General features: G+C 57.4%; 1 protein-coding gene across 1 annotated transcript in view; it reads left to right on the forward strand.

The window, feature by feature from the left end:
* Positions 1 to 14,619, forward strand: part of SCARA5 (scavenger receptor class A, member 5) — a gene marked incomplete at its 3' end in the record, with an annotated part of 32,660 nt that overhangs the window by 6,870 nt on the left and 11,171 nt on the right. The window contains exons 3-5 of the mRNA XM_009695264.1: positions 3,850 to 4,524; positions 10,546 to 10,626; positions 13,059 to 13,157. Of these exons, the coding sequence (XP_009693566.1) occupies positions 3,850 to 4,524; positions 10,546 to 10,626; positions 13,059 to 13,157 (855 nt within the window). The remainder of the gene's footprint in view (positions 1 to 3,849; positions 4,525 to 10,545; positions 10,627 to 13,058; positions 13,158 to 14,619) is intronic.

The raw sequence follows: 14,619 nt of genomic DNA on the forward strand, positions 1-14,619 counted from the left end.
TGGCAATCCGACCTGCACCCCATCGCCGTGCTCCTGTTCGCATTGAGAGCCGACCCCATTTCCATGCTCGTCCCTCCCCGATGCCTGGCAGAAGCGTCCAAGGAGAGGAGCACCCTCCGTGGCAAGAGCCGCAGCCCCAAAACTCGTGCTCCGAGGATGCCGGCAGAGATGAGAGCAGCGGACCCAGCCCCACGGCCGAGCATCGCCTGAGCGCTCCCCCAGCAGCTCCAGCGCAAACTCCTCCTGCGCCCCGTCCGCGGGCTCCAAAGCCGCTCTGTGCCTGCAGCCGGCATCTCCCGGGGGACACGGAGCAAACCCAAGCTGCCGAAAAGCTGCTGGCAACGGGGCCCCGTCACCCTGTGCCTGGGCTAATAAGCCCTGGGACTCATCCTGGAGCTGAGTGTTGGCTGGTCCCCACTGTCCCCTGTTCCCCATCCTTCCCCAAACCCTTCCCCTGCAGCTGTTTGCCCAGCCCAGGCCTTGGTTTCCACCCTTTCCAAAATGCCGGAGGAGATGCTCTCGTGCAGGGCCGGGGCCGTAGGGTGTTGGGCTCCTGTTTGGGCTGGAGGTTTGGGATGCCCGGACCCGCTGCCGTTCAGCATCCAGCCATGTGTTGAACCTCAGGCTCAGCATCTACTTGACTTCCCGGTGGGAATAAAACCCGGGGGAGCCGGTGGCAATGCCACAGCTGGACCCAAGTCCTCAGCCGTGCTTCCAGCTTGGAGACCAAAGCGGGGTGTCCTGCAAGACTTTGTGTGCAGCCGCTTGGTTTTCTGCAGCCAAGGATGCTGAAAACATCCGCACTCAACACACACGTGTCTGCTTTGAGCATCACCTTGGCGGTACATAAGCTTAGAAGCGGGGAGAGAGATTTTGGGTGCAGGTGCCTGTACGTGCCCCCGGTGCACGGCGGCAGGGAGGGCGTGCGTGCACGGCTGTGCGTGTGCGTGCCTGTCCCCTCTGCACGGCTCCTCCGAGACACGTCACATGAACATCATTAGCAGGAACGCGGAGGGCACAGGTCACATCTGTCACGAACCCCAGCAAGGCGGTGGTTTCCAGCAAGCCCCTCTGCCAGAGCCGATGTGGCACGAAACGCTCCCCTGGAGGTCCCCGTCGTGCAAAAACGTGCGAGAGTGTGTGTGTGTGTGTGCACGGCGCGTGTGCAGGGGTTACAGTGCAGATGTGCAGAGAGGGCAGATGTACGTCTGCATCATGCTGCGTGCATCGTGTGTATAAATCTGCGTGTGTTTAGCAACCCCAGGGCGTTTCTCCCCCTGTACCTCTCCAGCCTTCCTGCAGCGAGGTGTTCCACAGCTGACCCACGTGGGACCCCCCTCCCCTCTCCAGGGCTCTGCTTTGCCCCCTTCCTTTGGTGCCCCTTCGCTTCTTAGCACCTCTCACACCCGTGTGCCCGGCCACGAGCACGTGTGCAAGGCGTGACCTTGCACCAGGCTGGTGCTGCTCTGCGCGACAGCCGCAGAAGGGCCTGGCAGGGGTTTTGGGGTAGGACCACGGCGTTCTTGTAAACCCACGTGTGTATGCACGCAGGTGTGGGCATTTACATGTGCGTGCGGGGTGCATGCTTGCACGTGTGTGCTATGTGCATGCGTCTGTGCTGTGTGCACGCGTGTTTGCGTGCGCTGTGCACACACGTGGGTGTGTGTCCGTGCTGTGTGCGTGGCTTTGTGCTCCCCAGCCCTCACTTTCCTGCAAGGAGGGTGTTACGGCCCCACCACGTCCACCTTCTGCTCTGGCCCGCAGCGTGGTCTGCTGAGCGGGGCGATGTCCGTGCCCCTGCCCTGCAGCAGGATTAGTCCATCCTACCAACCCGGCAAGTGGAAAGTGGGAGGCAGAAGGTTTGGGAGGCAGGAGGGCGGCCGGCACACCGGGGTGTGCATGCACAGAGCAGCCCAAGGCTGGAGGTGTTGCTGCTTGGAAGCTTCTCGGCATGGTTTTGGCTGCGGGATGCCCCGGAGCAGCCTTGGTTGCTCTCGGGTTGGTGGCTGCGGTGCCAGGGCTGGGCAGAGAAGAAGCCACGGGGATCCCAGCTGGTTGTTGGAAGTGATTTGTAGGAATTTGGGGACTTGGGTCTGGAAAGACTTGACGGAGCAGCTTTGGTCACCCACCCAGACGGCAGCGACACCCACCCCTTCGCCAGCCCGGTGGCGGTTTTCCCCAAGCTCTTTCACTGGCAGCTGTCCCCTCTCGGGGTGGCCTCGGGCACGTCGCCTGGTTGCTTTCCCTGTTGTGAACCTCATGGGCAAAGACAGTGCCTGGCACAGCGGGGACGTTGAGATGTCCCCCCGGCAGGGATGCGGGTGACAAGCAGGGATGTGCAGAGGGGACCAAACAACATCACCATGCCCCAGCCTGGGAAACTGGGACAGTCCAGCCGCAGGATTAATTAACGGGGGCTAATTAACGGAGAAAAGATGCCTTCAGTGCCGGGAAGATGCTCAGCTCCTCTGTTATGGCACCCACTGGCCCTCCCAAAGCCCCCTCCCCGGGCCTGGCGGGGCCCCCCGCCCCCCCCCTCGGCACCCCTCGGTCCCCCCTTGGGCACCCAGTGCCACCGCTGCGGGTGGCCCCGAGCCCGGGGGGGCTGGAGCCCTTCGCGTGTCCACGTCTGCTTTCACCCTCTCCCTACTCCTGCGATTTTAATTCAAACCAAATGGCTTCGCTCGGTTTCTCCGCCGTGGAAATGAAGGGGTGAGCCGCCAGGCGGGTCCCGCGCCAGCCCGTGGCATCGTGCCAGCCAAAGCCCCACCACAGCTTGAAGAACAATGGGGATTATTTACTTTATTTTTTTTTTTTTTTAATTCTCATTATTTGTCTGGGTTTGGCTTTGAGTCCCCCACTAAGGGCTGCATTGGAGACCCAGTATCAACATGAGGCAGAGGGAGAAGATGATATTCCCCTGCCTGGATCGGCGTTTTTGGGGTGCACCAAGGCATGCAGGGGGTGATGGGGACTGGGATCAGGCTTTACTGGGTGCTACTGGGCTTGCTGGGCAGGGGGTTGCTGGAGCAGTGCTAGGAGCTGCTGAGGGTAAGGGGTTCCCTCTCCGAACCCCATCTTGCTGCTCTGGGAGCTGGTGCAAGGCCAGGAGGGGTTTGGGGTGGGTGCCTGGGTGGCCAGGAGCTCTCTGCCACTGGGGATGCAGAGGCAGAGAGTGAAGGATGCTCCGGAGTCGGGGTGGGTTTCCTCCCTCGGGAAGAGCCCTGGCAGCCCTGGGATGCGGGATGTGGTGCTTGGAGGCTGATGGCAAACCGCACCCAGAGCCGTGGAGACCTGCCGAGCCAGCCTCGTGGTCTTCATTATAGAGCAAAGGGCTGAGCTCAGGTCCAAGATCAGCGGCCAGAAGGGAAACCTGATTGTTAAAATTAAAATTAAAACCTCAGTGGGGGAAGGAGCGGTTTTGAAGGTCCGTTTTTAGGAAAGGGAAGCGGATGCTGTTAGCAGCCAGTCCTCCGACCAAAGGCAAACACAAGCCGGGTGAAGCCACGAGGCAGAGCTTTGGAGCATCGTGACCCACCTGGCAAAGCCCAGAGCCACCCCGAAGCCCAGAGCTGCTGGGAGCCTTTGCTGTCCTCCTGAGCGAGGTGCCTCCCTCTCCAGTCCTTCAGCAACCAACCTCCTTCTCCAGTCATGGAGAAAACCGTGGGGTCAGAGAGGGGCTGATGGGGTGAACCTTCTGGTGTTTGAGGTAGGGCTTTCACCTCCAAGCACCAAGGAACAGGGGGATGTCCAAGCGCTCCTTGGGAGGAGAGGAGGTTGCACCTCTCAGGAGGGTCCCCACCTCCGTGGGTTGGTTTCTGATGCCCCACTCCTCTCCATCCCTTGCAGTCTCCAGACCACAGACTTCTCCTGAGGACCTGAAGGCGCTGATGGGGAACGTCAACCGCCTCAACGAGAGCTTTCGGGACATGCAGCTGAAGCTGCTGCACCTACCTCTGAAGGGGGACGTGCTGGATCACATCTGGAGGCTCCAGGACCTCCTGCAGAACCACTCGGACTCCTTGTTCCTCATGACGGGGTCACTGCAGAAGCTGGAAGGGCTTCTCTGGAGCCTGCAGACCCAGGCCAGCCAAACCGACAAGGCAGTGTCCAACCTGTGGGACAGCTTGACCCATCAGAGTGATGCGGCTCAACAGGAGTTGTACAAGCTCTCCGTGGAAGGCAACAGCAGCCGGCTGCTGCTGCAGCATCACGACCACCTCCTGAGCCATCTGGGCAGCAGGGTGGAGAGCTTGAGTGACCAGGTGACAACCGTGAGCGGGGCCATGGACACCATGAACAGGACCTTCTCCTACGACGTGAACATCCACCATACCCGCATCCAGGACCTGCAGGTGCTGATCAGCAATGCCACCGAAGATGCCCGGCAGATGCGCCTCATCCACATAGCCATGGAGGAGCAGCTGAAGCACGAGCTGGCCATCCTCAACAACGTGACGGAGGACCTGCGGCTGAAGGACTGGGAGCACTCCGTCGCGCTGAAGAACATCTCCGTTATACGGGGTAAGTCGAGCACCTGTTGTGAGCAGTGCATGAAGCTCTCATGGGGATGTCCTTGGTGCTTTGGGCGGTGGTGGAAATGGTGCCTGTGGCATGGGGATGTCCTGTGGGGATGTCTCAGGTACTCTCTGGTGTATCGAATCCACCAGGAACCACTGTTCAGGTGTCTGCGGTGTTCAGGTGTCTCCACCACCTCGGGCTCTCCAAATGCTCCCCCATCCATGTTAAGAAGAAAGCTCCCAAGGTTCCCTCAAAGATGCCAGGAAAAAACTCTGCCAGGTCCCTCCTGACCATGACAGTGAACCAGACCGAGTGCGGCAGAGGCAGTGGGGTTTTTGCCCTGGTTTGTACTGCAGTGAGCAAGCAGAAGGGTGCCCACCAGTACCCTTAGTCATCATCGGTCACATAACTCGCTTTACCGCCCACCCCCTTTACTCCATTTTCCCCCTCCCATCTTCTCCTCCTTTACCATCCTCAGCCCCTCCCAAATCAGAGAATCACAGAATCACGGAATGGTTGGGTGGGAAGGGACCGTTCAAGGCCATCGACTCCAACCCCCTGCCATGGGCAGGGACCCCTCCCACCAGACCAGGTTGCTCACAGCCCCATCCAACCTGGCCTTGGACACTTCCAGGGATGGGGCATCGACCACCTCTCTGGGCAACCTCTGCCAGGGCCTCACCACCCGCATTGTGATGAGATAAACAACCCATCCCTGCTAACTCTTGACCGTTGACTCTAGGTTTGCTGATCCCCCTTTTTTTTTTATATTTTTATGGCTGCCTCGGTAATCCCCCCCTCCCTCAGTCTGTGAAGCATCTGCTCCCTTTTTTCTTAATTATCTGCAAGGTCCAGCCATTTGTCACACCGTTAGCTCATGAGCGCAGCTGTACGGCCAGGGTTAACCATCGGCTTGGACATTTCTTCCTCTCTGATGTCAGGAATTTCCAGCTGTTTCGTATCTTACTGTCTTGCTGCTGTGGGATCACCCACTTCCCTGCATCCCACAGCACTAGATCTCCTAGGATAGCCCAGCTCCAAGGGGACCAGCTCAGGTGGAGATGCCTACACTGGAGAAACCCAGATCTGCTGTGGTGGACCCCAGTCCGGTTGCCTGATGTGACTGGGGAGCCGCAGGAGGAGGGTCCCTCTGTGTGGCACCAAGGGAGAGGTGGCTTTGGCTTCAAAGATCTTAGAGGCTAAAACAGGAGAGGGAGCGCAGGGAGCTGCAGTCCTTGGGACCCACTTGGCTTCGTGGGATGATGGGGAAGGGAAAGGGTTGGGCTCTTCAGGAACGGGGCAGCCAAACAGGGCTGTGATGAGAGCCAGCAGAGTCGTGAGCATCTTCATGATTTATGGCACAAGAGCAAGGGGGCACCCGATGAAATGGAGGGCAGCAAGCCCTGGTGAGGCTCAGCCCCTTCCCACACGGCGCCTTTTCACCCAGCCGGAGCTCCTTGCTGCAGGACTTTGTGGAGGCAGAAACACCAGCGCGTCCAAAAGGAGCTGGACAAATTCATGCAGGACACATCCGTGGCTGTTAAATGCCGTGACCTGAACACAGTCCCAGTGAAGGAACTGGCCATGGGAAGGGGGAAAAGCATGAAGAAACACAGAAGAGCCCAGTGCAAGCTCTTGGGGGCAGAGCAGGAGATGGGGGGCAGTTGCTGTCCCACCTGTAGGCTCTCGGCTTGCGCCTGCGGAGATGCAATGGGCTGCTGCTCAGTTCTGGTGCTTCCAGCTGAAATACCAGGTGGGGAAGGAAGGGGCTGACGCCGAAGGCACCCGCTCCCTCTGGCCGTCTGCTGAGCTGAGAGGGGACAGATGTGGTTCAAACCGCAGCAGCTACATCTCCCCATCCAGGCCAACCGTCGCCCTTGGGTACCAGCAGCTCACTGGGGTCATCTCCCTGGTCCCTGTGGGATGTTGGCTCCCAATGCCTGGTTGGGGGCTGCTGGGGCCACGTTGCACCCACTGCTTTGGGGTTTTCCTAGCTGCCCACCCACCCCCGGAGCCCTCTCTTCCCCCCACTGCCGTGGGGAGGATGTCACCCTCTCTTGGATGAAGCCACTGAGGAAGGGAACCCTCCCCCGTGCACCATGTTACTCCAATTAACATAAGCAGAAAGCAAAACGAATCCCCTCCCAACGGGCCGGCACCTGATTTATCAGCCGCTGCCCTGACACATTCCTGGCATCCCCGACTTCCCTCCCTCCCCATCCCTCCTCCATCCCTGCTTTCTGTCAGCAGCGATGGGTCAGGGATAATTTCAGGACCCTTGTGCCCAGCTGGCTTTACCCCAGCTCCAAATGGCCTTGGATGAATCCATCATGCTCCCGGATGGATTTGCAACGGCAGAGCCAGTCCTGGGCGACGCAGGGCTGCCTGCTTGGGGGTGCGTTTTCCTTCCCCCCCAAGGCTTTTGCTGTTTGAGACTCTTTGCTGGCGATGGCAGCTTGGGGAGGTGCCCAGGCTGGTCTCCAGCAGCCGACGGCTCCAAGCAGCTCGCGTGTCTCAGGGAGGGCTTGGCCACGCACAACAGAGGGGCTCTGGGTCTTAAATAACGGTGTCACCAGGAGGGAGGATGCCCGGGATCCACTGCCTGCCTGGGTCTGCTTGTACAACTCACTGGGTGGGATGTGCTGGCTCGCAGCCGGTCTGGCGGGGTGATTTCAACGATCCCATCTGGCCGTCGGATCTGTGCATGTCATGGAAGTCCTCATCCCCGTGGTTTTGGAGGGTTTTTCTCCTCCGCTGATGCAGGGAGCAGCCCAGCCCTGTGCAGGCAGGAGGGTGAAGCAGGGGTGCATCTGGGCTGGGGTTTTCTTTCCTGAGTGTGAACCTCAGACACGGTGGGGTGGGGACCAGCTTGGCAGGGTGTCTGCAGTGCTGCTCAGCCTCTCCTGACCGCCCCTCCCAGCGCTCCTCCGTCCTCCAGCCCAGCTGCTCCCACTGCCCCATCCCACCAGCTCTCCCTGGGCATGGGACCATCTCTGCTCACGGAGCTGCCTCGACATAGCCAAGGGGAGATGTTCTGGTGGCTGATGGACCACAGGGCTCGCTCCTGTGGGAAGAGCTCTGAAGGATGGATGCCAAAACCTAGGAGCCAGCAAACAGGATCAGCCCAATGATCTGCCCATTCCCAAGCCCAGTTTCCAACCCCAGGCATTAGGGAAAGGGGATAAGGGACAGCATGTCTCTTCCCTGGCTGTGTTCTCCCAGCCTCCAGCTCTTACGGAGCAGATGAGATTGTTGCGCATGGTCATCCTCCATGAAAGTTAGTTCGCTTCTCAGCCTGTCCATGTCCTTGACCTCTCCAATGTCCCATGAGACAATTTTCTGAGATGGCAGAAGAGATGAGATGAGATGAGATGAGATGAGACGAGACGAGACGAGACGAGATGACATGAGATGATGAGATGGTGGCAGAGGACTGGAGGGCTGCACTGTAGCAGCTGATTTTAAGGAGGAAGGGCAGCTCCAAGCCCCATCCCATCGAGAGGTGCCCTGAGCAGGCAGCTCCCATGTCCCTTCCAGGGTTAACAGAACTGAGGTGGGGCCCTAGTATGGGTTATTTCCCAGTGTGCCCATAAAACCAGAGCAGATGGAAGTTGTCGGAGCTGCCCCCGCATAGGGAACCTCAGCGGAGCCGTGCTGGAGCCGACGGGGGGGAAGCAAGACGTTTCATGTCAGCAGTAGTTTTGCTTCAGTGCCATTGGTGTCGGAGCCCGACCCTTCGGAGGGGATGCTTGGGGCAAAGTCAGCGTGATGAAATGAGACACCTTTCCTTGGTGGCTCCCACCGCAGACGTTTCCAGGGTTGCTTTTAGTTTTGCTCGCGGTAGGAAAGCATCTGTTTTGTTTAAGCAAGTGGTTTTCAGCAGCCCAACCTTTGCTGTGCTGGGGTGCAGCAGGGGAGGGAAGAACTTGACCCGAACCCAGGAGCACAACTGGGTCATGCGGAATTTTCACTGCTCATCCTGGGACCCCTGGGACCTTCGGGCAGGAGATACACCAGTAGAAAAACCCCTTTGCTTTGGCACTCCCACTGCTACCCATCAAACTCACCATCACCGCTATAAAGCCATCGATCTCTGGCAGGCTCTGCTTTCTGTAATGCCCCGTGGACGGAAATTAATGGTATTGACATATTTTAATTCTTTACTTCTACATTCTCCATTAGTTCTTTATTTGAGAAGGGGTTGGGTGATACAGGGCAGCTTCAGCATTCCCACGTTGTTCCACTCGAACAAACTGGCATGACTTGACCTCCCTCTTGCTCTTTTGGGGCACTGAAAATCGGTGGCTGAACTTAACACCGTCTATTTAGGCACTCAGGTGCTTCCTATTGCTTGTTTATTTGCCCACCTATTCAGTTTTTCAAACTCCAGCAGGCAAATAAGGGGATTTAAGTAGGTGTAGTTTTATGGTGAGGGTGGTGAGGCAGTGGCAGAGGTTGCCCAGAGAAGCTGTGGCTGCCCCATCCCTGGGAGTGTTGAAGGCCAGGTTGGATGGGGCTGTGAGCAACCTGGTCTGGTGGGAGGGGTCCCTGCCCAGGGCAGGGGGTTGGAGTAGATGGCCTTGAACAGTCCCTTCCCACCCGAACCGTTCTGTGATTTAGTGGCTGTTGTGTAACACTCTTCTTTAGTGACATGGGAATAAAAGCTATTTCACCAGCCACGCCAGCACCTTCATGCAGCGCACACCTCACCTGCCTCCTGCCCCCCGTCCCCCCGTGAAGCAGCTCTTGAACGTGGCTGGACCTTCTCCATCATGGAGAATCCTGCCTCTCCCCGGGCAGGCAGCGTCCCTGCTGCTCGTGGTTCTTCTTGTTCCCACCCAAAAATGCCTCCTCATTGTACTCAGCTCTCCCGGGTGTCCATTGTTCTTTGCGTCCTTTTGTTTTGCCAACAGGGATGTGTGCCCAGGGTCTAGGGTTCATCCCCACGTCCTCTCAGTGCCCGGAGATGTGCATCATCTGGGGAAGAGGAAACTGAGAGCAAACTAGGGCAACATCTCCCCATAGTCCTCTCCCAGCCCCTGAGCATCTCCAGCTCGGGACGTTTCCTGAGTTCGCTGCGGTTCATCTGCTCAGGAACCCACTAGTTTCTGTATAATATTTGCAGATCCTAATTACTCATTCATTAGGACTGCGAAACATCCCCCCTCTTCCTCCCCTGATCCTTTTGCGTGACCCCATCGCCTGCAGCCCTGGGTGGTTGTTAGCTTTCTGCACGACTGGGAGATGATGGCTTTTGGGGTTTCTAGGAAAACAGTGTTTAACAGTTTCCAATTATCACCCTGGCTTGGTAGGACAAAGACCAAATGACCTCTCCAGGCCTCTCCCTGCCCTATTTTCTATCATCCCATGAGTCTTTTTTTTTTTTTTTTCTGTTTAAATTCTTTCTTCCAATTGATTTAGCTCATAATTGTTTTCAGCTTTGCGGACTTGGCCCTTTGCAGGCTGAGGAATATAACTCTATTACTGGGTTGGACTTTCTGCTCACTCACGAGAGTTTACACCAGAAAGTATTCACCGATGGCCAGTTCCTGATGAGATCAGTGATGCAAATCCTTTCCCAAAGGTTCATCTCAATATTTCCAAAATGCATTTCCTTTTTTTTTTTTTCTTTTTTTTTCTTTTTTTCTTCACATTGTTGAATTGGAGATGTCACAACTGTTGGTCAAAAGAAAAGTCCAGTCTCCTGGGCTCCAGACTCCCATAGATTCATGCTCAAGGTGGAACCACAGGAGATGCAAGGTGAAGTTTTCTGGCACATGAGACAGGTTGATGGAGTTGTGTTTGGCCTTTAAAACCCATAGATGATGGGAGAAGGCTGCTGGCAAGCTCCCTCGCTGTCACTTTGCTCCTGTCTGCAGGGATCTGGGTTTATTAGAGGTCCCTGGACACCTGATAAACGATATCGGCCGGTGAAGGGGGGGTGGGTGCATGCACTCCTGCTTCTGCTGCACGGCTGCAAAGCTGGGGTGTGATGGCTGTGCTCCAATGCCTGTTGTGTTTCAGGGCCACCAGGACCCAAAGGAGATCAAGGCAATGAAGGGATGGAGGGTGAACCTGGTCTTCCCGGCCTGCCTGGGCTGCGAGGTAAGGAACAAGACATCCAGGGTGCCCAGAACCCTGCAAGCCTTCACCCAAAGTCTGTAGAGTCAACGGGACAGCTCCTGGTCACTTCCCAACCTGTCCCGTGGGACCTCGCTGGCTCTGCACAAGTCAGGATTGACCTGCTGCCCCATCCCCTGCCAGACTGCCAGTCTTTAGGGGCAAAAAGTCTTTTCTCATCTCCCAGCTGGCCCCAGGACAGCGAGAGCTGCAAGGGTTCGTCACCCGCAGGTTGATGGCCCCCGGGCTCCTTGGACACAGGCACCCAGCCCAGGTTTGTGCAGGACCTGGCCACCACCTCGTGCTCACCAAAACCAAGCCCTTACAAAGCACCAGGGCTGGCCCTGCCGCCTGCACCCCCTCGGCAGCAGACAGGGACCAGCCGGTGCGGGGTCCCTCCAGCCTGGCACCGGGGACTCGGCGCCGGCTGCGGCTCCGAGCCTTTTCACAGGACATTTTTTTCAATGTCAAGAATGCCAATTTTTTTTCCCCGTCTTCATTCCAACCATTGTTTTTGAGAGAAATTCAGTTAAAAAACCAACAGAAGGCACCCCTCGCCACAAGAAACAGAGTTCGCCTTAAGCCTGTTTCTAATTTTAAGCCAAACCTTGAAATACTGGCTTTGCATCCAAGAGCCAGGGATGGCACAGAGGTGATGGAGGATCCCCTTTGGCGAGGATCCTTCTGTCCCCAGGAGGCTCTTTCCTATCGAGGTGACAGGATCCATCCTGCCTGGTGCATGGACCTCCTTCTCCATCCCACAGGATGTCCAGCCCTGGCTTCACCTTCACTGCTGAAGACATGACCCATGTAGGATGATCGGTGTCAGAGTCAAGTTCAGCGCCCCGGCCCCGTGCATCTGAGCTGGCGGTACCAGGCTGGGCTTAAACCCTCATATTTTGGTACCCCGTTTCCCCCCGGTCCCCGGCGAGCGGCAGGACCAGCCAAGTTCGGCAGAGCCAGCCTGGAAACCCAATCTCTCTCTGAAAGCCCTTCTCAGGGCTGGCTGCCCATGCTCCTTTCACCGACGGCTATATTTTTTTGTGTTGACAGATTCATGGCTGTTTTTCTTGGGTGTAACAAGCATCAGAAATATATCGTCTGGCTTCTTTCCTTTTTTTCTTTTTTTTCTTTTTTTTTTTTTTGTTTAAACAGAAAAACAAAACAATGTCTGGAGGGTTCACCTTCAGGAAGAGTTGCTGAGAGGGTCACTATTTTTAGGTCTTTCTCTGTCTCGCTTTCTCTGGTGCTTTTCTGGATGTGGTCACAGCACCGGCCCTGGGGACATGAGAAGGTCAGGTTCAGGTGCAGCCAGGCGTTGTAAAGCATCCCTGGTAAATCCCCATTTGCACAGCAAATCTACCGTCCTGCCTCTGCCCCAGCTCCTCTACCCAAATACGGAGCCAGGTCCCGACACGCTGCAGCATCCCCCCTGGGAGGGAGGCGAGGTGTTGGCTGGATGCAGCAGGGAAAGAATTAAGCCCCAGACCATGTCCACTGGAGGTGATGCCCAAATTCCTCCTGGCTGCTTTTTTTTTCTCTTAAACCAGAGGAAAATATTGACTGAGTTCCACCCGAAAGGGTGGAAGGCGCCGTGCCAAGGGAATCCAGAGCTCCCTCTGCACGGGCAGGGGAGACCAGCAGCATCGTGCCAGGCAGGGTGCTGAGCTTGGGTGCTGGAGGAGCTCTATCTGAAGGGCTTCTCCTCGAGGAGCTTCACGTCTGACCCAAACTCAGGCCCGGGCTGAGTCCCTGCTGGGTAGATCTGGTGGGACCACCCCCAGGTCCCACCAGAGCCCTTCACCATCACAGGGGTCTCTCCCTCCACCTCCCCGTGCTGACCTGCGTGGATGGAGGTCACCTCCAGGGCTTGGATGTGTCCCCGACGAAGGGAGCCCAGGCTCCCAGACTAAAGCCCCCCTTTCCCTCCTGGAGATCAGGGATGCTCAGATAAGGGCTCAGATAAGGGATTTTAATCCAAACCCTTCTTCAATAAATAGTAAACCCACCTGGTCAGCGTGCGTGGATGCAAGGGCCCTGTGGAGCTCATGCTGGGCACATCATGTTTCCTTGGGGTCTCTGCTCCACCCTGGCTCCTCGCTCTTCCTCCTTGGTCTCCAGTTTTGGAGCCCGGTTACCTTAATCTGAGCCCTAAGATGCCCAGAGCTGCATGAGCACCAGCCCATCTCTGGGTTAAATCCACCCCGTACCCAGGGGCAGGTGCAGAAAAAGAGGATGAGGAAGACTCTCAGGTATCTCCTGATGGTGCCTGACTTCTGGCAAAGAACCAGAGACCACCTGGCCCGTCTGCTGGCAAGCAGGACACGTGTGTGTGCGTGTGTGTGTGTGTGTGTGTGTGCACATCTGGTTTGCGTAGGTCCCCGCAGGGTCATTTTGTCTCTTTGTCCTCGCTCCAGGGCTACCTGGGGAGAGAGGACCACCAGGACCACGTGGCTTGAAAGGGGACCAAGGAGACCTTGGCCCTCCAGGTCCAGTGGGGCTGCGGGGATTCAAAGGTAAGGACCAGCCTCTGCGCATGCTCCCGGGTGGGTCGTGGGGTCCCGGTTGGGCTCGTTGGGCAGCAAACTGGCTCTGGAGACCACCGGCACGAGGGGCAGAGACACCGGTCGTGGGCGTGAGAGCGGTGGAGCCCCACCTGGAGCTCCTGCGGGGGGAGGAAATCTTGGTGAGCTGGGAGCGTGCACATGACCAACCTCTGCACCGAGACCTTTCCACCAAGGCACAGCGGTGGAGAGAGCCCAGGGATTAGAGGGAGAGGGGCAAAACAGCCGGGGTTGGGATGCTCCTGCCATGCAGCGGGGCACAGCGCAGGCAGCGCTGCCCGTACCAGGTGCTCACCGGAGCCCCGTGAGGACCTGCCGGGCTGCCCTCCCGTCCTTGGCTCCGGCAGGGTTTTAGGAATAGCCTGGTGTTTGTTTTTGGGTGACCTTTTCTGGCTCGTTGTGGTTTTGCAGCATCTCACCACACCCTGGCTAAGAACAGGGAGAAGCTGTGGGTGTAGGAAGTGACCACACACCTATTTAGCAGGACAGATCTGTCCCAGGAGAACTATTAAAAGAAGTTCCGTGCTGCCACCTAAGACAGGATGGATAATCCCAAAACATGCTCTTTCTGCCCCAAAATGCCTCGCAGGCAGGGGGAGGCTGGAAGAGCCCAGCCCAAGGAAGGGACACCATCCTGGGCAGAGCTGCCCTGCCTGCAGCCTGCCCTGGTCACCGGTGGCCACAGTGGTGTATTCCCCTCGTCTCATGCTTGTGCGTGTTGTTGGGCTGGGACGTGGTCACACTGGCCACCAGGACCTGGGGCCATGGCCACAGACCAGTGTCTGGCTCTGAAAAATGCCCAGAGCCCTGCAGTGCTTTGGACAGGGAGTGTTGTTGTCCCTTCTTCTGGAGGTCCCACGCATAACTCATCTTGCAAGCTCTCGCTTTCATGCAGTGAGCTCCTTGGGTGAATGGCACGTGTGAAAGCTGAAGGAAAACGTCCGCTTTAAATGTCCTCTCTCTGCTCTATCTGCAAATGGGGCATCGAGCTGGCCAGTTGGCCAGAGTTGGTGTTCAGTTTTCCTATGTGTCCTCCAAAGTCATCACCCAGGGCAGGGGCTGGGGTGAGACCCCATGTTGTGTCTGGTGGCCCATCCTTCACGTGAGGTAGCCACAGCGGTGACCATCTCCTGTATCTTGCATGCCACTTTGTAGTCTAGGGGCAGGAGCACGTCTTCCATCCCTTCTCCACTTCATGGTGTCTTTAGGAGAAGAACCTTTCCTAGGGACACGCCGTCTGCCTCCCAGTGCCATTGCCTCCCGGTGCAGCCCCAGGAAGCTTTAGGTCCAGGGAGAAAGTCGATGCAGGAGATGAGATGCTGCCAGTGGCCTCCTTCTGTAGCGAGGGAGCAGGGTGAAGCTCCCAGAGCTCAAGGCAAGAAGGTCTCCTGTAGAATTTACACCCGTCTGGTCC

This window comes from Cariama cristata, unplaced genomic scaffold (assembly GCF_000690535.1).
Source record: "Cariama cristata isolate BGI_N322 unplaced genomic scaffold, ASM69053v1 scaffold23062, whole genome shotgun sequence".
Lineage (NCBI taxonomy): Eukaryota > Metazoa > Chordata > Aves > Cariamiformes > Cariamidae > Cariama > Cariama cristata.